Source organism: Cupressus sempervirens, chromosome 10, assembly GCF_028749045.1.
Source record: "Cupressus sempervirens isolate cs-2001-9-10 chromosome 10, ASM2874904v1, whole genome shotgun sequence".
NCBI lineage: Eukaryota > Viridiplantae > Streptophyta > Pinopsida > Cupressales > Cupressaceae > Cupressus > Cupressus sempervirens.
In genome coordinates, this window is record NC_143127.1 from 175,648,824 (window position 1) to 175,670,711 (window position 21,888).

General features: G+C 35.4%; 1 protein-coding gene across 1 annotated transcript; it reads left to right on the forward strand.

The window, feature by feature from the left end:
- Positions 1-593: 593 nt before the first annotated feature.
- LOC149533206 (calcium-binding protein CBP-like) lies at positions 594-21,118 on the forward strand. Its single transcript, XM_089805343.1, has 5 exons — positions 594-1,197; positions 9,247-9,293; positions 19,921-20,093; positions 20,339-20,357; positions 20,569-21,118. Exons 1-5 carry the CDS (start codon positions 690-692, stop codon positions 20,671-20,673), a joined length of 852 nt encoding a protein of 283 aa, XP_089661469.1. The 5' UTR covers positions 594-689; the 3' UTR covers positions 20,674-21,118.
- Positions 21,119-21,888: the final 770 nt, after the last annotated feature.

The following is a 21,888-nucleotide window of genomic DNA, read 5'->3' on the forward strand; positions in this document are numbered from 1 at the left end:
GTTCCTTGTCCAACCTTCTATCCTCCTTCGGATAGCGTGCAATCTCTCTTCCTCTTGGTACCTTTATCTTTTGGATCAATCAACTTCTGCAACTCATTTTGTTTTGCATCTCTTGCTCTCTCTTTTCACCCTGATGATGGATCACGTAGTGTGATTCGAAACGTTGATGGTAAAAATCTCTACACAATCAAATCCATAAACAAATATATTATTAATCTATTCAGTCACCTATAGAAGTTCACCGAAAAAAATTGACAAATTTCAACATACGAATTAGGAACTGTTGGTGACGAAGTTATAGTAGGTCGTTTTCTCTACTTGGAATATTCAAGACTATCATTAAAAAAATTGTTTCCCCAAATCAACCATCCCAAAGTGGGAGATATTTTTCTTCGACTTGCTGTCACATAGGGAACGGCAACGTGTAGCCGCGAAATCAGCGTGATCCAACGTGTCGGCACCGTTGGATCCGTAATGGAATTCAACGCTTCCAAGGGACCTTAAATAAAGAGGAGAATACTTAATAGAGATTATCACATACCTAATGAGCTGTAGCAAATAATAAAAATCTCTCTCGGCATTCAAATAGAAGCATATCTTTTGCAGCTTAAACGTGAGCAAGCAGTACAAGTTAAGTTCCAAGATAGAATAGAAGATTTCTGGAAGCTTAAACAATTTCTGCTCTAGTTATGTCTGGATACCCACAAAACCCTTATGGAGCTCCCCCACCAAATAAGTATGGCGGAGCTCCTCCTCCAAACCAGTACGGGGGAGCTCCTCCTCCAAACCAGTATGGCGCCCCTCCTCCAAGCCAGTACGGAGCTCCTCCACCAAGCCAGTATGGAGCTCCTCCGCCAAGTCAACATGGCGCTTCAGCTTCTCCGGCTGGGCAATATGGACAAAACCCTTATGGACATGGCACTCCCTATCAGGCCCAATCATACCCAACTGCCCCTCCTTATGGAAGCCCCAGTGCTCCTGCCTACGGATACCCACCCACTCAACAACAGCCATTGTTTGCACCAGGTACAGACCCAGAGATCATAAGAGCCTTTCAAGCGTATGATCAAGATGGAAGTGGATTCATTGATGACAAGGAGCTGCAGAAAGCTCTCTCCACAGCTGCTCAGTCTTACAGCATCAGGACAGTTCACCTTCTCATGTTTAGCTACAACAACAACAATTCTACTAAAATAGGTCAATCATCTTGCTTTTCATTTGTTTTTATAGTTTGGTTGAGTAATGGGTGACTTTTGGATGTTACGATAGTTACCTATTCTTCATTGCACTCCTTTCTTGAAAGTTAGGTAAATCTATTTGTCAGAACCATTTCAACTTTCAGATCTGTGTGGTTTGCTGATGATGGTTACTTTCTACTGAATGGCATCCCCGAGGGGGTCACTTAGAATCTATTGTTATACTATTGTTGCACTTACATAAGAACTTGAAAATTAGGTTTTACGCTTTTTTGGGTGTTTGAGAGGAGTTTGCAGATTCTATATTTTCCTAATTCAAACACACAATACCTCTCTTATGGCGCAGTTCAATGATAGGTACCTTACGGGTGAAGATATATATTCCTTAGGGCGCCCTTTAATTTATAGTTTCGTATTTACATTTGGTTAGCAATGGGTTTGGTTCCTCATCTTATGATCCATATGGTCTATGGATAATGGTGGGTTCTATTGACGGAATTAAACCCACAATACCTATTATAAGGCACAATTCAATGATAGGTACCTTACTGGCGAAGTTATATATTCCTTAGGGCACCCTTTAATTTATAGTTTAGTATATATGTTTAGTTAGCAATGCGTTTTGGTTGCTCATCTGATGATCCATATGATCTATGGACAATGGTGGGTTCTATTCACCGAATGAAACCCACAACCACAATACCTCTCTTAAGGCGCAGTTCAATGATAGGTACCTTACTGGCGAAGTTATATATTCCTCAGGGTGCCCTTTAATTTATAGTTTAGCATATACATTTGGTTAGCAATGCGTTTTGGTTCCTCATCTTATGATCCATATGGTTTATGCATAATGGTGGGTTCTATTCACCGAATGAAACCTTTAGACAGTTACTTCATCTTCTTTATTATATTATTCTCCATGGATAAAAAATGTGGGACCGAGGTCTTTATGGATATTTCGAAGTGTCTGGAAGGTTTGATAAACATACACTATTTTAATCGACATGTATTGCACGTTCATATACCACATGCTTTATTGAAGGGTGGGCACATTCATTTGCTCAACAGTAAACCTTGGTATAGTCGCCTCCATGATGCATATGGTAATTGCCATCCTCTGAGTAGCACCATGAGAGTGTTATTTTATCATACTCAATTTTTTAAAAAATGGCATCTTCCACAAGCTTGGAAGCTTTAATCTTTCTTCCTACTTTTTTGGATAAGCTATGTAACAACTGAGTTAAGAGTATACGTTTTGCAAGACTCCCTGTGATTGATAGTTTTGTACAACCATTTGGTCAACAATGACCCTTAACACCTTCACCTTCAGAATCCGCTTGATGGTTATCACTCATTGCATCGTAGTTTTAGCCCGTCCATAAAGAAACGGCCCACATAACTAGCCTGACTTTTCATACGCTTGTTTTTTATCCAAAATAACCATGTCTTTGATGATTGTTTGAACTTAAGAACATTGTTGCTCTTGAGTTTTTGGGTTGTTTGAGATGAGGTCTCAAGGATGCCAAATTTTTTACTAAATTTTGGTGAAGTTAGCAAATAAAATAATAGAATTTTTTTTGGATATTTTAAATATAAATTTAAAATAGCTTAATGTAAGTGAAAAGAACATTCCAATGATAAATTTGATAATCACAATTCATAATAACATGAATGATAATATGATTAGTCAATTTTAGTTTTATCATTAGGGTCACAAAATTGGAAGTACGAATGATCTGAGATTATTAACTATAGTCTAGAGGCTCTTTACCTATCTTTTGTGAGCATACATCATTCTGGGATGAATGACGAGCAGGATACAGTAATCCCAATAGAATCAGTTCTACAATGCTATTCTAGCATTATACTGACCACTTGATATAGCAACTGAACATGTGGAAGGGAGAGATGGTATAATTGCATAGAAAACTTAGAAAGAATGCAAGAACATCTGCTTGTAGGTCACTTTTGAGATGTAAGAAGATATAGAGGAATTTTTTTTCCGCAAATATCTTTACAAGAAAAAAGATTTGTGGGCACATAGTTTAAAGTTGTTAAGCATTAACAATGAAAATATTGAATGTACCATCAAAAAATACATGCAAGTGGCTGTGCAACGTGTGATGGTCAGAGAAGAGAAAACAAGATTTCAATATGAGAGATGGAGATTTTGATGCTAGTCACATTGTTTGACATTGTATGGTTACTGTTACTGTATTGGACAAGCCGAAGATGCCACTAGTGAGCCACTGCAGAAAACTTCTTGAAGCTCCTGTGGTTAGCGAACTTCAAAACGTGAGAAACATATAAGTCTGCTTTCATCTCTCTGAAATCAACGTAATGTTTGTCTTCATTATTCCTTGCATTCAAAGAAGAGACTATGTGTACCATTGAAATCTAGAAATACTGAAACATCAGTTTAACTAGCTTTCAGTCCCAAAGTATAACTGGAGAGCAACTTTGATACACTGTCTGAAAATCTAAACCATAGCAGCAAAAATCTTTTGGGGAAAAATTGGCAAACTGAAGCTGTAAGAATTTTTTTAAAATCTGGGAAGAAAATGGATTAAAAAATAAACTAATTGTTAAAAAATGTCGAAATAGAGACAGAAACTACTTGTGTTGAAATTGAAAGGTATTCCACCCTAGAGATATATAAAGAAAATATAATAATGAGTTAACCTATGAATGGTTGAAAGTAGATTTTTGTTGTTTATCTTTCATCTGGCTGATTGCATTGCACTGCAAGTGCATGAAGTATACTTTATAGTGCATTAATAAAAACTACTTGCTGAATTAGATATGGGTTAGGGCCTGCACATGCCCATGGAAGGGCAGAGATGTTTCTGGCTGCTATGAATTAAATGTTAAAAAATGTAGAAATAGCAACATAAACTACTTGTTTTTGAAGTTGAAAAGCATTTCCATAAACCTAGAGATATAGAGAGAAAATAGAACAAAAAGCTAACCCATGAATTGTAGAAAATGGATTTTTGTTGTTTATACTTCATTTTGCTGAGCCATTGCATTGCAAGTGCACAAAGTATACTTCATAGTGCATTAATAACTACTCACTACTGTTGAAGATGATGAAGATATGGTTGCTCTGGTTTTGATCAGTATACTTCCTTAGGATGAAAAGTTTATCCCTGAAGCCATTAGCAAGGAAAATAACATGCCTTTATGCGTAACTGCTAACTATATACACTTACTTCAAAATTTAAGGTAACCAACACGGTTAGGTTTTTTCCACTTCGGAATCTAAGAAAACTACTTGTACAACAAAATTCACAAGTCAAGACCAAAGCATGTTCTAGGAAATGATTTCTAGAAGCTTCAGCAAACAACAAAGTTCCATAGTTCCAAGGCTCATCGAATTTTGGCGACTCTTGAGCCAAGTGATTGTAGCTGAGTCCTAGGGATCCGAGACTCCTCAGGAACTCGCTCTAGGTGAGACTCACTAGAAATTGGTTTTTTGTCGAGTCTTACCGATTTTTTGTCGAGTCCAAGTCTCATTTCTATGTGAACAAACTAATCTAAATTGAGACTATTGAATGCTCAACAATGTTAGATTTCACAAAGTGCTTCCAGGTCGTGTTAAATGTAGAGGACTACAATCATTTGCCAAATTGCCTCTATGATATTGACAACATTAGCTCCATGCTTCCAGGTAGAATGGAAAGAAATTTCGGTTTGGGTACAAAGTTAAATATAATTGAGCCTACTGTTGGTGTAATTAAATATTTAGTAATTACACTTTATTTAAGTTTACTTAGGTTAATGCATTAGCATATTAGTTGTCATGTAGACACCTAGGAGTTTGTATATTCATATGAGTTGTCATGTTGACAGCACAGTAGTTTGCACTCCAATTGAGCACATGTTGTCTACTACATCTCTTTATGAGATACACCTTTGCATTCTTATCCTCTCATTGTTGCACATTCATGCACAACGGAGGATAATCCACTCTTGGTGGACATGTGCTTAGTTGTTATGCTTATCTCTTTGCTCACTTCTAGTCATATCAGTGGCCTTTATATACAAGGCACTTCTATAATGTATTCATCCAATTATTTGATTAATCCAATCATCTAATATCCATTCTCATTTGATCATCATTTGTCTCTCTCGTGCTATCTCTTGAGCTTCTAGACCTTGGCATTTCATTCTTGCCTTAGGCAAATTCTTACATGGTATCATAGCTATACCAAATTCTTAGATGGTATCAGAGCTATACCAAATTCTTACATAGTATCAAAGCCATAAGAGTTTCATTGCATAGCCATTGGAGAGATTTTTTTTTGCAGGTCAAGATTGAAGCTTGCTGGTGCAAATCAGATATCGGTATCACATTCAAAAGGTTAAAAAATCCCTAAATTGACTTTTGTTTCATCAAAATTGGACATCTGAGGTGAAATCTAGAGTCATTTGATTTTTGAAGGTGCAACGGCGACAATTCAGGAAAAATAATTAGAGAGGTGATTTTCAAACAGCGATATCTCCCCCATACAAACTCGTTTTTTCGAGCAAATTTTTTTGTTTTGGGGTAGAATTTCGTGATCTACACATTGGTGTGGGTTGTTTGAGATCTCTATTCTTGAATTATTCGAAAAATTGTCAATCTCGATTTTCAAAATTACAGAGGCTTCGTTCAGACTCATATGGACACATATTCAGGTGCTATTTTTTTTTAAAGTGCTTAATTTTTTGTCTACTTGCCAGATCTGATAACAATTTGGAGTAATTTTGAGTAGACATAGTACTTTCAGCATTTGATCATTTTTGGCCTATCATGGTATTTGTAATTAAGTAGATCCTTGAGAGGTCTTGTGTCTTATCTTGTTGAGTCATATATAGCTTCAATATTTGCTATTGTAACCATCAAATCAGAAGTCCACTTTGGTTCATTTTGACAAGTGGCAATTGTACATGCACTTAGTATAAAGTGCCAAAAATCTATTTAGGGAGGTTGCATTGATTAGTACATCATGGATGAGGAAAACTTAATTACCTTGACAACACAAAACGATAAGCAATGGAGTGAATTAGTTCTCACTTATCTCAGTGAGCGTGATGCATTGCCATATGTGAAAGGACTTTCATACAATGGTGACATTGTAACAATCATTTTTCGTGCACTCTTTCTACATATGGATATGGAGGTTATGATTTCACTTGATGACATGAAGTCAACTAATTTTTATGATATTTGGATTTATCTTTGGGAGATGTATGGAGATCCATATGTTCCTCCATTCCCAAAAGATCTTTAATCTCTAGTTGAGATCACTACATCAACTGTTGCTCTTGATGATGCTTGTACTCACACAATCGTGGATTCACATGATTCATTGCAACAAGATATTCATTGTCTACCAAACTCAGTTCCTTGGGATGACTTCTTGACAAACATTGCAGGTTTGTTTGTGGAGTCCTACATTGAGGATATGGGAGACACCATTGATGATATACATCTTCTCTTTATTGAGGATAATCCTTCTTCAATTGTTGCAAGGGAACACTTTGACCCTCATGATTCTCCATTTGATCTTTCTTTCGAGTTTGACATGATTATGGATACTTTCTTACAACATTTGCAGGAGGTCATTTTCACTTCAGAGAATACATTTGAGTCTTTGGACATTGCTTTACATGAATCTCAAACTTCACTTGAGATGTCAGATTACATGGTTGATCATACTCGTGTTGCAGATTCCTATGCAGTTTCCTAAGACAGATTACATTCTAAGAGTTCTTCCTATTGATTGGGGAGGATTCTTTTGTACACCCATGACACCATTTCTTCCTCAAGGGAGAAATATCATTCAGTTTTCATGGTGCAACTTCTACATTGATCCAAGAGCATATTTCATGGGTGTAGATTCTACATTGAGTGGGGACTTCTTTGTTTCTCTTTCTACTCTTGTTGAGGAGGCATCTTTGTCTTTGGAGTTTGATCCACATTCCTATACGGAGCAATTGTCATTGGTTCCTTGTTTGTCACCTTCTTCTATTGGACTTGATCTTGATTGGTTTGTGACATCTTCATTAGTCAAGGACATGGTGACACATCTTCAGATTTCAGAGACAGCATACTTCATATGGATTTCCCTTCCATCTTCCTATCCACAATGGGAGGCCTTCTTGCATTTGTATTTGGTGTATCTTCTTCCTAAAGGGAGAAATGTTGTTTGTAGGCATTGGATTCTCTTTTGTCTTCAAGCAGTCATCATTCTTGTAGTACATCATTCACTATGGGAGGAATTTCATTCCTCCTTATTTTCTTCTTGTGGAGGGATTCTCTATTGTATATGCATGATGTATGTCATAATAAGGGGTCTTGATTACTCCGTCCATACATGCATCTTACTTTATTTTTCTTCTCTTTTTTTGGGGGAGGGTTATTCCTATGAGGTTTTCTCTCTTTCTCTGCTTTATGAGAGCTTGCATTCTTTTTTAAATTTTGTATATGGGTACCTAACACAGCCTAGTAGTTGGTACCCATATTGCATTATCATTTAGCTTTTGTGAGCTTAAGTGCATTCCCCTAAGTTGGACTTAAGGGGGGGTGTTGGTGTAATTAAGTATTTACTAATTACACTTTACTTAAGTTTACTCAGGTTAATGCATTAGCATATTAGTTGTCATGTAGACACTTAGGAGTTTGTAAATTCATATGAGTTGTCATGTTGACAACACAGTAGTTTGCGCTCCAATTGAGCACATGTTGTCTACTACATCTCTTTATGAGATACACCTTTGCATTCTTATCCTCTAATTGTTGCACGTACATTCATGCACAATAGAGGATAATCCACTCTTGGTGGACATGTGCTTGGTTGTTATGCCTATCTCTTTGCTGACTCCTAGTGATATGAGTTGCCTTTATATACAAGGCACTTCTATAAGGTATTCATCCAATTATTTGATATCCATTCTCATTTGATCATCATTTGTCTCTCTTGTGCCATCTCTTGAGCTTCTAGATCTTGCCATTTCATTCTTGCCTTAGGCAAATTCTTACATGGTATCATAGTTATACCAAATTCTTACACCTACATGTCAACTATGAGGGAACTTAGTGGGGAAGAAAGAAGCCGTGGCACAAATGCAATAAAGATATTATATAAAAATAGTAGTTAAATGTTCGGCAATGTTAGATACCACAAATTGCTCCGAAGTCCTATTAAATGTGGAGGACTACAATTGTTTGCCTATATGATTTTGACAATATTAGCTCCATTAATCCAGGTAGTATGGAAGGAAATTTCTGTTTGGGTTCAAAGTCAATATAATTGAGGTTACATTTCACCCATTAGGGAATTTAGTAGGGAAGAAAGAGGCTGTGGCACAAAGACAATAAAGACATTATATAAAAATGGTAGTTGTATAATATGCCTATTGGGGACATTTCAAAAGATGTTCCTAAAGATGGGAAAGAGTCGCCTATTCCTAAGGCACCCCTGTACTGGGACACGAGGATATCTTCTGGGTTGCATCCTGGGAATACACTGAATAGCAGTAACTGTGTTTGTAACATTTTAAAGTCATACTGACAATAGTTTCTTTATAGGCAAAAAGTCTTTTCATTATTCATGTTAATATCACTGCATACTTATACATAGATCTATTACCATCAAAATATATAGCAGTTATAACTTTTTTAATTTTGACTTTTTTAGTTTCCACAGTACCTGCATTAGGATATCATAACTTTTTTAATTTTGACTTTTTAAGTTTCCACAGTACCTGCATTAGGTCCTATTCTTCCAGGTGGTGTCAGGAACTGTCCATCTTATGGACTCCTTATGGACCGGTATTTGGATTAATATGTAACAGACTAACATGTTCCATTTTTAAGTTATCAAAGGTTGAAAGTACTGCTTTGATTCACATGAGATGATCTAGATTCTTCTGTACTAAGGCTTCTAGACATCAAGTTTTCACTTTAAACTGGAAGTGCTTTAGGTGATATTTTTGTATTCTGGATTAGTTGAGACTGTATATCAAACAAGCTGACTGCGGTTCTTGTCGTGTATGGATGCAGGGCCAAAAGAGTTCACAGCTTTGTGGCATGATCTCCAGGCATGGCGGGTAAGTTCCATTTTGATTAAGAGCATTATGATTTGTGCTTAATTAAGGCCATTTTTCTCTGTTGTATTGTTACTTAATCTATTTTGAAACACGTATTGTGCTTTGATGGGTACATTACTTAATAAGTTAATAGTGTATATCCTATTCTAGTTTAGATATTTGAGCACAAACTGTGACTGATATTCTAAGCACAGGAAGTTGACCTTTATTCCTTATTGTTATTGCTTTAAGATCATATCCGGGCATTTCATTTATTACTTTCAAATATATTTGCATCTACATTCCAGGTATGAGTAGGTTTGAGAGGAAGATTTATGTTTAAGGGACACCAAAGCATGACATGCTATATGTACATGTCATGCGCTGTTTTTTTTTTGGGTCTAGTAGATTTAAGGGACTGTGTAATTTGCAAGGTTGCATGGGTACTCGTACCCACACCCTTGGTACTCGTACCCACGTACCCGCGTACCAGGTACACGTATCCAACGTACCGGGTACTCGGTGGAGAGCATCATAGCTAAGGACCTTGATTAAGATTCTGTTTTTTATTTTTTTGGTTTTTTATTTTTGTATTAGCTTGTTGTTTATCAAACTTAATTCAATACCAAATCAGTTCGAAACTTTGATACTCATTAACAATAAACTTTATCACTGTTCAAGTCATAAGTTTATCATTTGCAATATGTCATTGTCATATGATTTAGGATCTTCTTGTTCATGCTTAAAGTCTGCCTTCTTTGTTATTCATCTAAGCATTTATCATGTATTATTATTTCAAACATATAGCAAATCTGAAACTGAAAACAATACATTACATTTGCAAACTTTATCACTGTTCTTGTTTTGAAAAACCCCAGTCATGAGTCATAATTTCAGATTTTTTATAAATATAAAAGTATAATTTTTAAATAAGTTTGACATACCCAAGTACCTCCCTCCCCTATTATGAAAAAATACTTTAAACATTAAACATTCAGCAATAGCATATATCTATTATAATTTGACTTATGGTTCATATTTTCAAATTTCTTGTTTTGAATGCTCAATGTCATGACTCATGACATATATTTTGATTTTTATATTTTATATAAAATATTAATTATATAGAAAAAAATTAGACATACACACGTACCCCCCCATCCCCTATTTTGAAAAATATGCGTACCTGTTCCCGTTCCCGTACCCACGTACCCATGCAACCTTGGTAATTTGATTATATATAAACTAGAGTACAAACTCAGTGGTATAGTCATTGCTTCAGTGCTTATAATTCTCTCTATTCTAAATCTAAGATTGAACCTGTCCATATGCTTTATATTATTAAATTAGACTGAGCCAATAAAAAATTGTCATGATTGCAATGCAGAAGGTGTAGCTGACAAAGAACTATAATTATTGAGAGAGATCAAACATGGACACAGAGATCTTTAAATGAAAAGGGACTCAATATTTATGTAGCTTCTCCCCAAAAATAGTGTCAGTTGTCTTTTAGACTTTTCGTAGCAGCACTGGTAGGAGGCAAAAGAGATAATCAAATTTATTATTGTTATTTTAGGTGTGCAATATAAAATGTGTTGCTGATTATAACTGGTAAACAAATAGCATGTTGCAATTCCAATGAGGTAAAATTTGAAGGAATTGTAAACTGACAGGTTGCTTGTGTCTTGATAATTTATTTGTAAGTGTCCACCTAGTCAAAGGAAAACTGTCTTCATCTTACTTGGGAGTAATTCTTAGCAGTTATTCTAGTTTTAATTTTGAGGATTTATTAAATCCAAAGTTTTCTAGGTACGGGGCTGAAGTGTAAAGCACACATATATGCTGAGGAGGGTGGGGAAGAGGGTGTATGTGTGAATCAGTATATTCCAATTCCAAATTAATTCAACATTAATTATCATTATTAGCTTTCCAAGAGTAACAACCAACCCCAAATCCTATTTATCATTAGTAGCATTTACTAATCTGTCTTTAACTATTAATTAATTTTCAAGTGAGCATAAACCCACATCTACACAAATGAACACCAGATTTACATGGAACCCAAAATGGAAAACCCATGGTAAGAATTGCTGCTTGGATCTACTATCCAAATCCAAGCTCACAAATGATATTTGTCAAGTTAAAGCGTTTAGTAGGCAACCAACCTACCAGAGACTTTAATCCCCAAATATGTTTGCAAGCATCAACCTATAAGGTACACCAAACCCCTAACCCATGATCTGAGCACAAATTCAGTATATGGGACACCAATCTCATACAACAAGATATTTAAGCAGACCTTCAATGTTGAGTCCTCATCATCTTCCATAATAAAAAATGTAGCTGGTTAGATCCTATAGTCCACATGTTACTCCAGGAATGAGACATGCTATACATTATCAACAACACACTCTACTGGCCCCAGATATCATCCATATGCCTTGTGCATTACAATTCTGTGGTGCAATTAACCAAAACATCAATACAGACTGTCACATGTATCTTCTTGTCCACCAAAGCCAAGAAGATACAAGTGACAAGATGTTTATAGAATTACTGGATTATTTGAGATGTTTATAGTGTCACAAATAGTAGGAATGGGCTTGTCAAAATCTATTTTCATTTCCTTCAGATTTTGTTTCATCCATAGAACTTGGGCATAACACAAAACTGCTGAAATATATTCCATTTATGCTGGAGATACTGATACCAAGTCTTACTTTTTACTCAGCCATGGTATGAGGTTGTTACTTGAAAAGAAAGAACCATCACTTGTACTCTTCCAATCATCAATGGACAATTACTATATCTTCCGCTAGAAACAGAGGGGAATGTAATGATAATTGATGCTATAATTGCATGACTGACTCCATTAGGTGATTTTCATATTATCTTAGAAGTAATTAAACTTTTGGCAACCTTTCAAATATCTTGACATCAATAATTATACTGACTGCACCTTTGATGTCAATGACAACACCATATCAAACAATCTATCCCTTTGTGATTAATGGCGAACAACAAATGCTAGTGACAAAATGCTTCCCCTAAGAGCAATACCGTTCTCAATGTAATAAACTTTTAGCAACCTTTCAAATATTGTGACGTCAATAATTATACTGACCGCACCTTTGACATCAATGACATCACCATTTCAAGCATCTATCCCTTTGTGTTTGATGGTGAGCAACAAATGCTAGTGACAAAATGCTTCCCCTGCGAGTGATACTGTTCTCAATGTAATTGCACTTGACTTCCTTTCTCCTCAAGCTTGACAACTTCCTCTAAAATCCTCTCTCCCATTAGTGGCATAAAATTTTGGTTTACTCTCTCCCTCTTTGACATCAATGGCTTGCGTCAAAGTAGCCAACTCTCCCACTCAACCTGGACTTGCTCTCGAATCAGGAGGAAGCTACCACCCACAAGTTCTACCTGAGATACTCAAAATTCCCTTTGGAAGAGGGGTTCTGTGAAGATATCAGAAATTGGCTCGCTTATCTCAACATATTCTAATTTTACTGCTTTGTCTACAACCTTCTCTCTGAAGAAATGATACTTAATTGGAATATGTTTTGTCCTTGAATGAAGTACCGGATTGTTTGAGATCTTTATAACGCTTGCATTGTCACAAAAAATAAGAACATGCCTCGTCAAACTTTATTTTGTTTCCTTCGGACTCTGTTTCAACCTTAGAACCTGGGTGCAACAAGGAACTGCTGCAATATATTTCGTTTTTCCTTAAATGGGGGATTATGAGTCCCACCTTTTGCTCAGCCATGATACAAGGCTGTCACCTAGGAAGGAAGTGTCGCCACTAGTACTCTCTGGCCCGTTTTGCATCCGTCTATGCTATCAAATTGAGATTCTCACACTTGGATACTACAGGCCAAAACCCAATGTAGATTTAAGATATCTTGTCTACTGAAGCTTATCTTGTGCAAGTCTGGAATCTGATGCTTCCTTACTGAACTTTACTTCTAAATTGCAAGCCATAGAACATCACTTTTATAGAATGTGGTATAAAACAAGTTGCCAGTGCATACACAGGTTCTTAGAGACAGACCTCAGAAACATACCACAGATACTTCTGGATCTCTTTAAACAACTGAAACATGATTAAGGTGATATTACTGATATACTATAGAAGATGTATCCAACATAGATTGACTCTGTTCATGTGGATTAATGCCTTTACATGACATAACATCATGCACTGTATCTTTCGGACACTAGAAATACAGGGACTGCAATGATAATTTACATACAATTACATGACTGACTCCATTAGGTGACCTGCGTATCATGTCAGAAGTAATTAAATGTTTAACAATCTTTCAGATACCTTGATGTCAAATACACCCGATGTCCACATCAATGTCAGAAGTAAGTGAACATTTAGCAATCTTTCAGATATCTTGATGTCAAATACATGCAGTGTCCAACATCAAGTACCCACCCCAGGGTTCAGAATGCCCCAGTTCAAATCTTGCTGCAAGGAAATCCTCCATGATTAGATGTGCACAGAGAATCAGATCAGGCAGTCTCAGTGATCCACGAATTACACTTAATTTGAGGAGGAATTGCTCAATTTGTACAAATGGTAAAGCCCCAATAATCTCTATTGCAAACCTGTCAAACAGTGTGCACTACAAAATGGCACAGGTTCAAATATATATGAACTATTCAAAATATATGATACACACACACACAAATATATATATATATAGAAAGAGAGATGTCAGGTTACAGCAGTAGTATAACACTATAAATGATAATAGAAGCAGTATAGCAACATTATGACAATAGTCTCAAACATGAAAACCACGGTCTATCAATATAAATATCCAAATCAAAATGTTTCAAATATGTATCCAAAAGTCTCAAGCATCAAAATATAACAGGCTACTATTACAGGTTTGAAACTAAGCCTTATTCTTGTTATCAATATCCAAAGACTCAGAATCATCTGAATCACTATATTTTAATATGTTTAAGTATTAATTAATAAATATATAAAATGTGATATATATATATATATTTTAAATTTTAACTCAACATTTTAAACATAGTTAATCAAGACTTTAGCATCTGTGCACGCTGATTCGAACTAAACCCCCCCACCTACATTGGAATCTAGGAAAAAATGTTCTTTGTTTGTTCCTTAATACCAAAAATCATTTGAATGTTTAGGGGACACCTAGCCAATTCATGGACAGCCATGGCACGTTTTCGGCGCCCCCGAGGTGTTTAAGGGTGACTAGCCATCCCCAAATGTTAAGGGTCGTCTCTTGCAGTTTTTTGTAGTCAGGGATGACTCCTTTACGTTCCTTATCTCTGAAATGTCTCAGGGACAAGGGTCTGGGGACAAGAGATGTGTCCCTGTGATATATATATATATATATATATATATATGTATATATCTTGCAGTTTTTGGTAATCAGGGATGAGTCCTTTATGTTTCTCATCCCAGAAATGTCTGAGAGACAGGGATCTGGGGACAAGAGACATGTCACTGTGATATATATATATATATATATATATTACTGTTAATTACCAGGGTTGCTGTTGCATCAAAAGACCGACCTGTCAATGCCTAAGAGAACTACTAGACTTATAGAAGACATTGGAGGTTGTCAAACCATGTTGTGGATCCAAGAGGGCAACATGGCACATTGGCCTCCTCCCAACACAACCCCCCTCCCAATGTTACTCGCTGTGGCCTGCAAGGATTCAAACCTATGACAAAGCTCTAATACCACTTGTTAACCACTGGGGTTGCCGTTGCACCAAAAAATCGACCTGTCAATGCCCGATACGATCACTAAACTTATAGACGATACATGAGTCTGTTGAAGCATGTCACAAATCTAGCGAGAGATGCACCGACCACTGCCAACACCATCTTTTTGCACTTTTTTGCATTTGGAGACAAAAATATACAAAGCAAAGGAAGACTGGATACTTTTGGTATAGGTTTGGGGGTGGAGTATTTTATATTTTATTTAAATTCTTCTTTGAATGTCACTTTTAGAAGTAAAATTGATACCCTAATTAGGGCATGTTTCATGATAAAACAACATTTTATGACTTTATGATTAGTATTTTTATAATATATAATAGTAATTTTCTCAACATGTGATAGATTTAGCATGAAATAACATAATAAGTTTTTTTTTTTTTTTTTCTGTTGTTAAACTAGTACCTGATTATCTAGATCTTGAGTTTTTGCCAATCATTTATACTCTTTACAACATTTTATCAATGCCATGGAAAGGGAATATAACTCTATATTTTTAATTTATATACAAAATTTAATGTTATATTTATCTACACATGCTTTTACTTAATATAACGAAATAAGTTCTTCCTTTGTTTTTAGACTAGGACTAGCTGACAAGTAGGAGATATTTTCCACAACGCAAATTGTGATATTACTATCAGGATTTGACTGTAGTTTTTGAGTCAAATTCATTGACCTCTATTTCATGAGTAGTGGTTCATGTGAAGCCATCTCTCATGAGAATGAATGGAACTCTTAGCTCTTGTTGCATCTAGGTGATGCTGAGAGGGGTGAAGCATTAGGCCTTCCCAAGAGGTCACCCATCCTAGTAGGTTTGGTGTGTTGCAGTTAGGTTTGGTGTGTGTTTTATGGCACTATAACATGCAGGAGGAAACACCTAATCTTCCAGGATGAAACACCAAATATCAAACCCTCCTTCGAATAAGGAAGCTCATGTGCTAAACAATGATATATATTGTTTGATGAAAAGAGACAACCTCGAAGTTCCTTCTTATTGTGGGCTGTCACTCAGCTATAATGATGTGATATGCTGGTTATCACAAAGGGAATTAAGTTGTTCAATGATCAATCAATGGATATCAACTTGACTTTTAACCTCCAACCAAAAAAATTGCACAAGGGAAGGGTTTAGGGAGTCTATTCTAATTAGTGAATGCAAGAGACTGTAAATGTCTTTGTGCCTCTACTAGACTTGGTTTAGCCATTGACATCAACCAAGCTAGTGTCATACGACAAGGTAAATGTAAGATCTTCAATCTATAATCATTCCATTAATGCCCATGCATGTCAGTGTGCAAACAATAATCGAATTAAAGCTCATAATCATGTCATTCAACCATGCAAGGTGTACTTCAGTACTCGTAATCAGCAAGTAGCTAGTGGAGATGCATACAAGATATCGTCCATTCAATCAAACAGTATTTCTATTCAACATCAAATGAAATCCTAATCTAAGCGAGAAAATGTAGAAACCATGTAATACTTTAAAGCAACACAAGTAATTCACGATGACGACCAACAATGAATTAGCAATTACTTTGACAACATTCTAGCAACAATTTCAACAGGTCTCTCCTTTAGCTGATCTAATCTAATTTTAATGAGTTAGAAATGAGAAGGCCATGACCTTTATAGTTGTTCAATTGCAATGAAGGGCCATGGTTAAGCCAACAAAGTCCTAACCTTCCCAACTGCTAATTCATTAAATGCTCATCCAATTACATGAAGACACCATATGGGCCAACAAGAAAATTACATTGCTTTTGAGAGCCAGTGAAAAAATAGATCAGGTAGAGGCCTGATCTATACTCCAAACTTGAAATTTTTGATTGGTTGGAAATGGATAGGTGCCACACCAACATTCTTATCTTGCTATCTTTGTTCTAATTCCACTTCAAAAGCCGGAAATCTTCTCATTGGCATGACCTTGAACGTTTCTTACCTTACATGCACTTGCCAAATCAAAATGATTTCCAAATGTCTATTTAATTTCTATATTCTTGAGGTTCTACAAGATTAATAAAGAGTTTTTCATACTTGAACCTTATTTGAAATGTTTCTACAATGCAATTCTAAAGATGCTAAGTTCAAATTTTTTATGTAAATTCTGCTTTCTTTTGGAGAAGCATTCAGCATTTGCATCTTAATTCATGTGTTCCTTATTGTAAATTCATTGTGAAGCATACCTTGCAAGCTGTGATAAGGGAATTTCCTGTTTATAAGTTCAGATCTGGAGTTCTCGATCTCTTGCAAAATTAAAATTATCTGTCACTTGGAGTATAACATCTAAGTATCTTATACTTTAAATAATATTTTATAGAAATACTGTCAGGATTTTTGAGAGTGATTCCAGATTGATAGGAGTTATAATGGAGATTTTGGATTTTGGGAGATTCTAAAAAATTTCAAACTCAGCCAAATTTCAGGAGTCGACATGCCTCAATCAGTGTTCTTTTCATGACCTTTTAAGAAAAAATTGATACTGGAACAAGGATTTTCTAAGAATTCTTATTCAATTCAATAGAAATCTCTTGACTTCCATCCCGACTCCTTGACTAGCTTGGCCTAGCCCTCAATCATATCCCTGACTGACTTGACTCCCTAACAAACCAATGTTACCCAAACTCATCTCTTAAGACTCGAAGACTTGAGAATTGCTGCAAAACTAAGACTACTAAGGAACAGCTACCTAGCCAAAAGAGAGTGGGGGTCCCCATTTGCAATGGGGCGATGTTGTGAAAACCTCCCAAGTAGTACTCTCTTATTTAGTTCCTGATTTTTTGTTAAGAGTTACTTCACATATTAAATGCAGGTTAGAAAATTTTGTTAATACTTCTACAACATCATATTAATGCGATGAAAAGGGAATGCCTAAATGGCATTTTGTTTTCTATTTTACACTTTGAGTGTCCATATAATAATAAACACAGCGGCCTGATGCTTTCATTCATCTTGTATTAAATTTCCATTGCACCTGTTGAAAGATTAACTAACCATCACACTACAAATATTGACTAACAACAATAATTTGAGGAATCTAAGGAGGTCCTTTGATGATGGTCTCTTAGCACATAAATAGTGGATTCATTATCTGGTATCTCATTTTTAATAGTTTTCTGAATGCTTGCAATCCCTGTTTTGGTCTCTGCCTCTTCAATAATTCCCTATGCAAAGGGAATACCTGTAGGCCTCCCATTACTTTTGGCATAATAAAATTGCAAATATTTCAAAATTTAGAACCAATTTGCATAGCACTTTTTAGAAGAGAGAATAACAGGCATTCAACAAAAAGAGGGTTGCAGGACTGGAAAGCAGGTATAGCAATAATTTTCTTTGTTAATGATCATGATATATTCAATCAAAAGATTGCATTTGCTATTTCTACAGCAGAGGTATTTTACCTTTGCCATTCCCTTCTGCTCTGACCCATTCACTAACCCTCTGTCATGTCCTAGTATTGTGAACTCATCCTAGAGCTTTTTTTCCCTCATAAACATCCTTAACACCTGTTTCTAATTGCTCTGGTCTTCATAACTTCATTCCTTGTGAAACAAAAGCATATGCCGAAAATCCATGTGCATATCACAAGCGTCATGTATATGCAGAGGATCAATACATGCATATAATAGAGAACATTTAAAGAACACAGTAACAGTTAACCAACATTTAGATGTCTAACATTTTAGTATTTACCTAGTTAACCCATGACAACTGTTCATACTTATAGCTAGTGAAACTGTTCCAGTAAAAGGGACTTAGGTAAGAAAGATTTCCTCCACAAGGATTTTATATAAGAATCCACACAAAAAATGAAATATGTGGTAATATAATTTATTCTGTCCTAATGCCAATATTTGTATAAACTATTGTTAGATGATAGGGTACAACTCTTCCCTAACCAAAAAATTGTGAAGCTTCCTATCTTGCTTACTGCATTTATGGCACTCTACTTTTGTTAATATGATCTTGCAATTGACAGGAAGATTGTAAATTCTAGGAGGTATAATGTAGAAATGCTCAGTGATATGTAATAACTCAATAATGCACATAGATCTGAAATCTTCTATAACATGTGTGTTCTAGACTGTTAATTTTTATTTCCATAACAAATTAGATAAACTTGGGTTACAGATTATCTTGCAACTCCCTGGTGTCTATGTTATCTGAATTTGTCGGAGATTCTCCTCCATTAAGAGTCTTACATTGTAAATTTTATGCACGAGTTCTTCTTTACTAATTATAGTATTGATACTTTTAACGGTGGTCTAAACAACCTACAGTGTAAGCTTTTGCTATTTGGTACGCACTGACAAGATTCTTATAGGCTTCTCTGGATCGTGGAAATACATACAAATGTTAAATTAACAAAAGGTCATAGAATTGTGTTCTCAATCTGTTTTTTGAGACTTTTTCATGGGATCTAGGGGGCCACAGTTGTCTTACTTAGGACCTATTGTTTACCTTAATTCTCTAATTTTTTTAGTTTAGAATATAATGAGATTTACATCACCCACTGTTATGAATAAAGTCAAAAGTTCCTTATTTAAAAATTCAAATAGAGTGAGTAGGATGAGGTCATTTATAGTATATACTGTTGTTCATATCTCTTAAACAGTAGGGGAATAATAGCTATTTATTTTGTTGCCTCAAATATGCTTGATATAAAAATGCTGTAAAGCTTATCATTCTAAATCTATTGCTTACAGAGCATGTGCATTGTGTGGACTCTGGAGTATTTACTTCAAATAATGGCAGCCTGTAATGGGATTTTAAAGTTTGTCAAAACATTTTGTAGTCTAGCATATTCTGTCAAATTTAAAATGAACTGATTCGGTGCTATATGTGCAGTCAATATTTGAGACATTTGATAGAGATCGTAGTGGGAGGATTGACACCATGGAACTTCGGGATGCTCTTCTCAGATTGGGATATTCAGTACCGCCGCCAGTTTTACAGCTTCTGCTTACAAAGTTCGACAGGACAGGTCAAGGCAGGGGAATTGATTATGACAACTTTGTCGAGTAAGTTCTTTCACATTCCAAGTTGCCACTCTGTTATTTATAACAGCTTGGCAGCTGAACTAGTATATTAGTGATGAAAATGCCGCATACAAAAAAAATTCCTGTTTTGAGTCAAAATTTAATCCTAGGCACTATAGGTTTTAACAAAAAGTTGCAAATTGTTTCTCATTTGTTAGTCTTTCTATTCGAGTCACAAGTCTAAATGTTCCTTAGCTAACGCATTCTAATTTTAATTTTATGTGCAGGTGTGGCGTAATTGTGAAGGTAAAATTGATTAAAAACCCTAATGTTCCAGTTATTTAAGGAGATGTCCCTTGTTTTACAAACAAAATGAATTTGGAACCAGGGAAATCATAATGAATAATTGTAACAAGTAGTTTGGTAATTTTTAATATTGTTAGATAATCTACTCTAGCCATTTCTACACACATTTTGATGTCTATTTCAATATCTGATAAAGATGAATTTACTACAGGGGCTTACTGAAAAGTTCAAGGAGAAAGACAAAAAGTATACTGGCACAGCCACTCTGACCTATGAAGAGTTCATGCTCACGGTTTTACCGTTCATTGTTGCATAGGGATTTCTATGCTTGAACCAGGTCATGCTGAATTTTACAACTTGATTTAAACTATTTTAACATGTAGCTGAGAGGGGATTGCCTTTGAATGTATATTTGGTCTGGGGAGGATATTTGTTAAAAATGTTTACGAAAAATTGCTTATCTAATGAGCCTCTAAAATAGTCACGACCTTAGATTGCTTTGACTTATCCAAGGGATTCAATTTGTAACATATTTACAGTATGTCGTTGAGCTGGATTTGTATCCATTAGTTCTGCACAGTCGAAGTCCAGGGTGTTTAAAATTGTTCGTTTTGTGATTGAATGAAGTCAGATTGCATTTAGCTCTAAATTATAGAGATATATTATTTTGATGGAAAAAGTCGTTCATATCTGTAATTGGGGCAGGAATATATCTCATGTATGTGGTTCCCAGAGATTAATGGAATAACATTTATGCTACATATTTTTGGACATTTATTATTTCTATTATTAGACCTAAGAGAACAATAGAGCAGTTATGTTGTTTTCTTTACATGATTGGAAAATGATTTTGCAGGCGTTTGAATACCCATAAGATAAGCCTGGGTCAAGACATGGCTCAATATTTTAGGCCTGAACTCAATTATATACTTTACTGCACGACCATTAACGAATTTAATTGTTTTGGTGCTTCGAAGGTTTGTTTAATTATAGAGGTGCATTGTTCCTTGGAGTGGGCACTGATCTCTGGGATTATTATGGATATTTTACTTCTTGAGTAGACGTTGAATTTGAAGTTATATTGTAACGTGTCTGTTTTTACTACCACCAGTAAGTTATATTTTGTTGGCGGCATTATTAAGAGGAAACACATAATTATCCCTTCTTTTATATCAATAATTGTATTTTGAAATAAAATTTCCATAAGACCAGTCATAAAATGCTTACAAACGAGCACAATTCAATTTAAACTATAAAACAGAATAAGCAGAGTGGATTTGAATTTTTGATATTGTCGAAACATAGAATGTAAATGTAATAGTCTGTGCGTAGCTCCATGACGCATTGATTTTTGTTTTTGCTGAGATTAGGTTAGTATGCCATGTTCCATGGTGGGTTTTGGTGGAGATGTTTGAAATTTTACAGTTAACTTGCAGATTACAGAAGTAACAAATTAATTATCATCCTTATCATCCATATGTATACACAACAAAATTAAATTAAAAATAATTAGATATTACTATTGGTATGT

Bases quoted from the DNA above. Each gene is read 5' to 3' on its own strand.
- LOC149533206 (XM_089805343.1), top strand. From the start codon at position 690: ATGTCTGGATACCCACAAAACCCTTATGGAGCTCCCCCACCAAATAAG. The intron at 1,198-9,246 runs GTCAATCATCTT...GTATGGATGCAG, and splicing joins CAACAATTCTACTAAAATAG to GGCCAAAAGAGTTCACAGCT. The intron at 9,294-19,920 runs GTAAGTTCCATT...CTATATGTGCAG, and splicing joins ATGATCTCCAGGCATGGCGG to TCAATATTTGAGACATTTGA.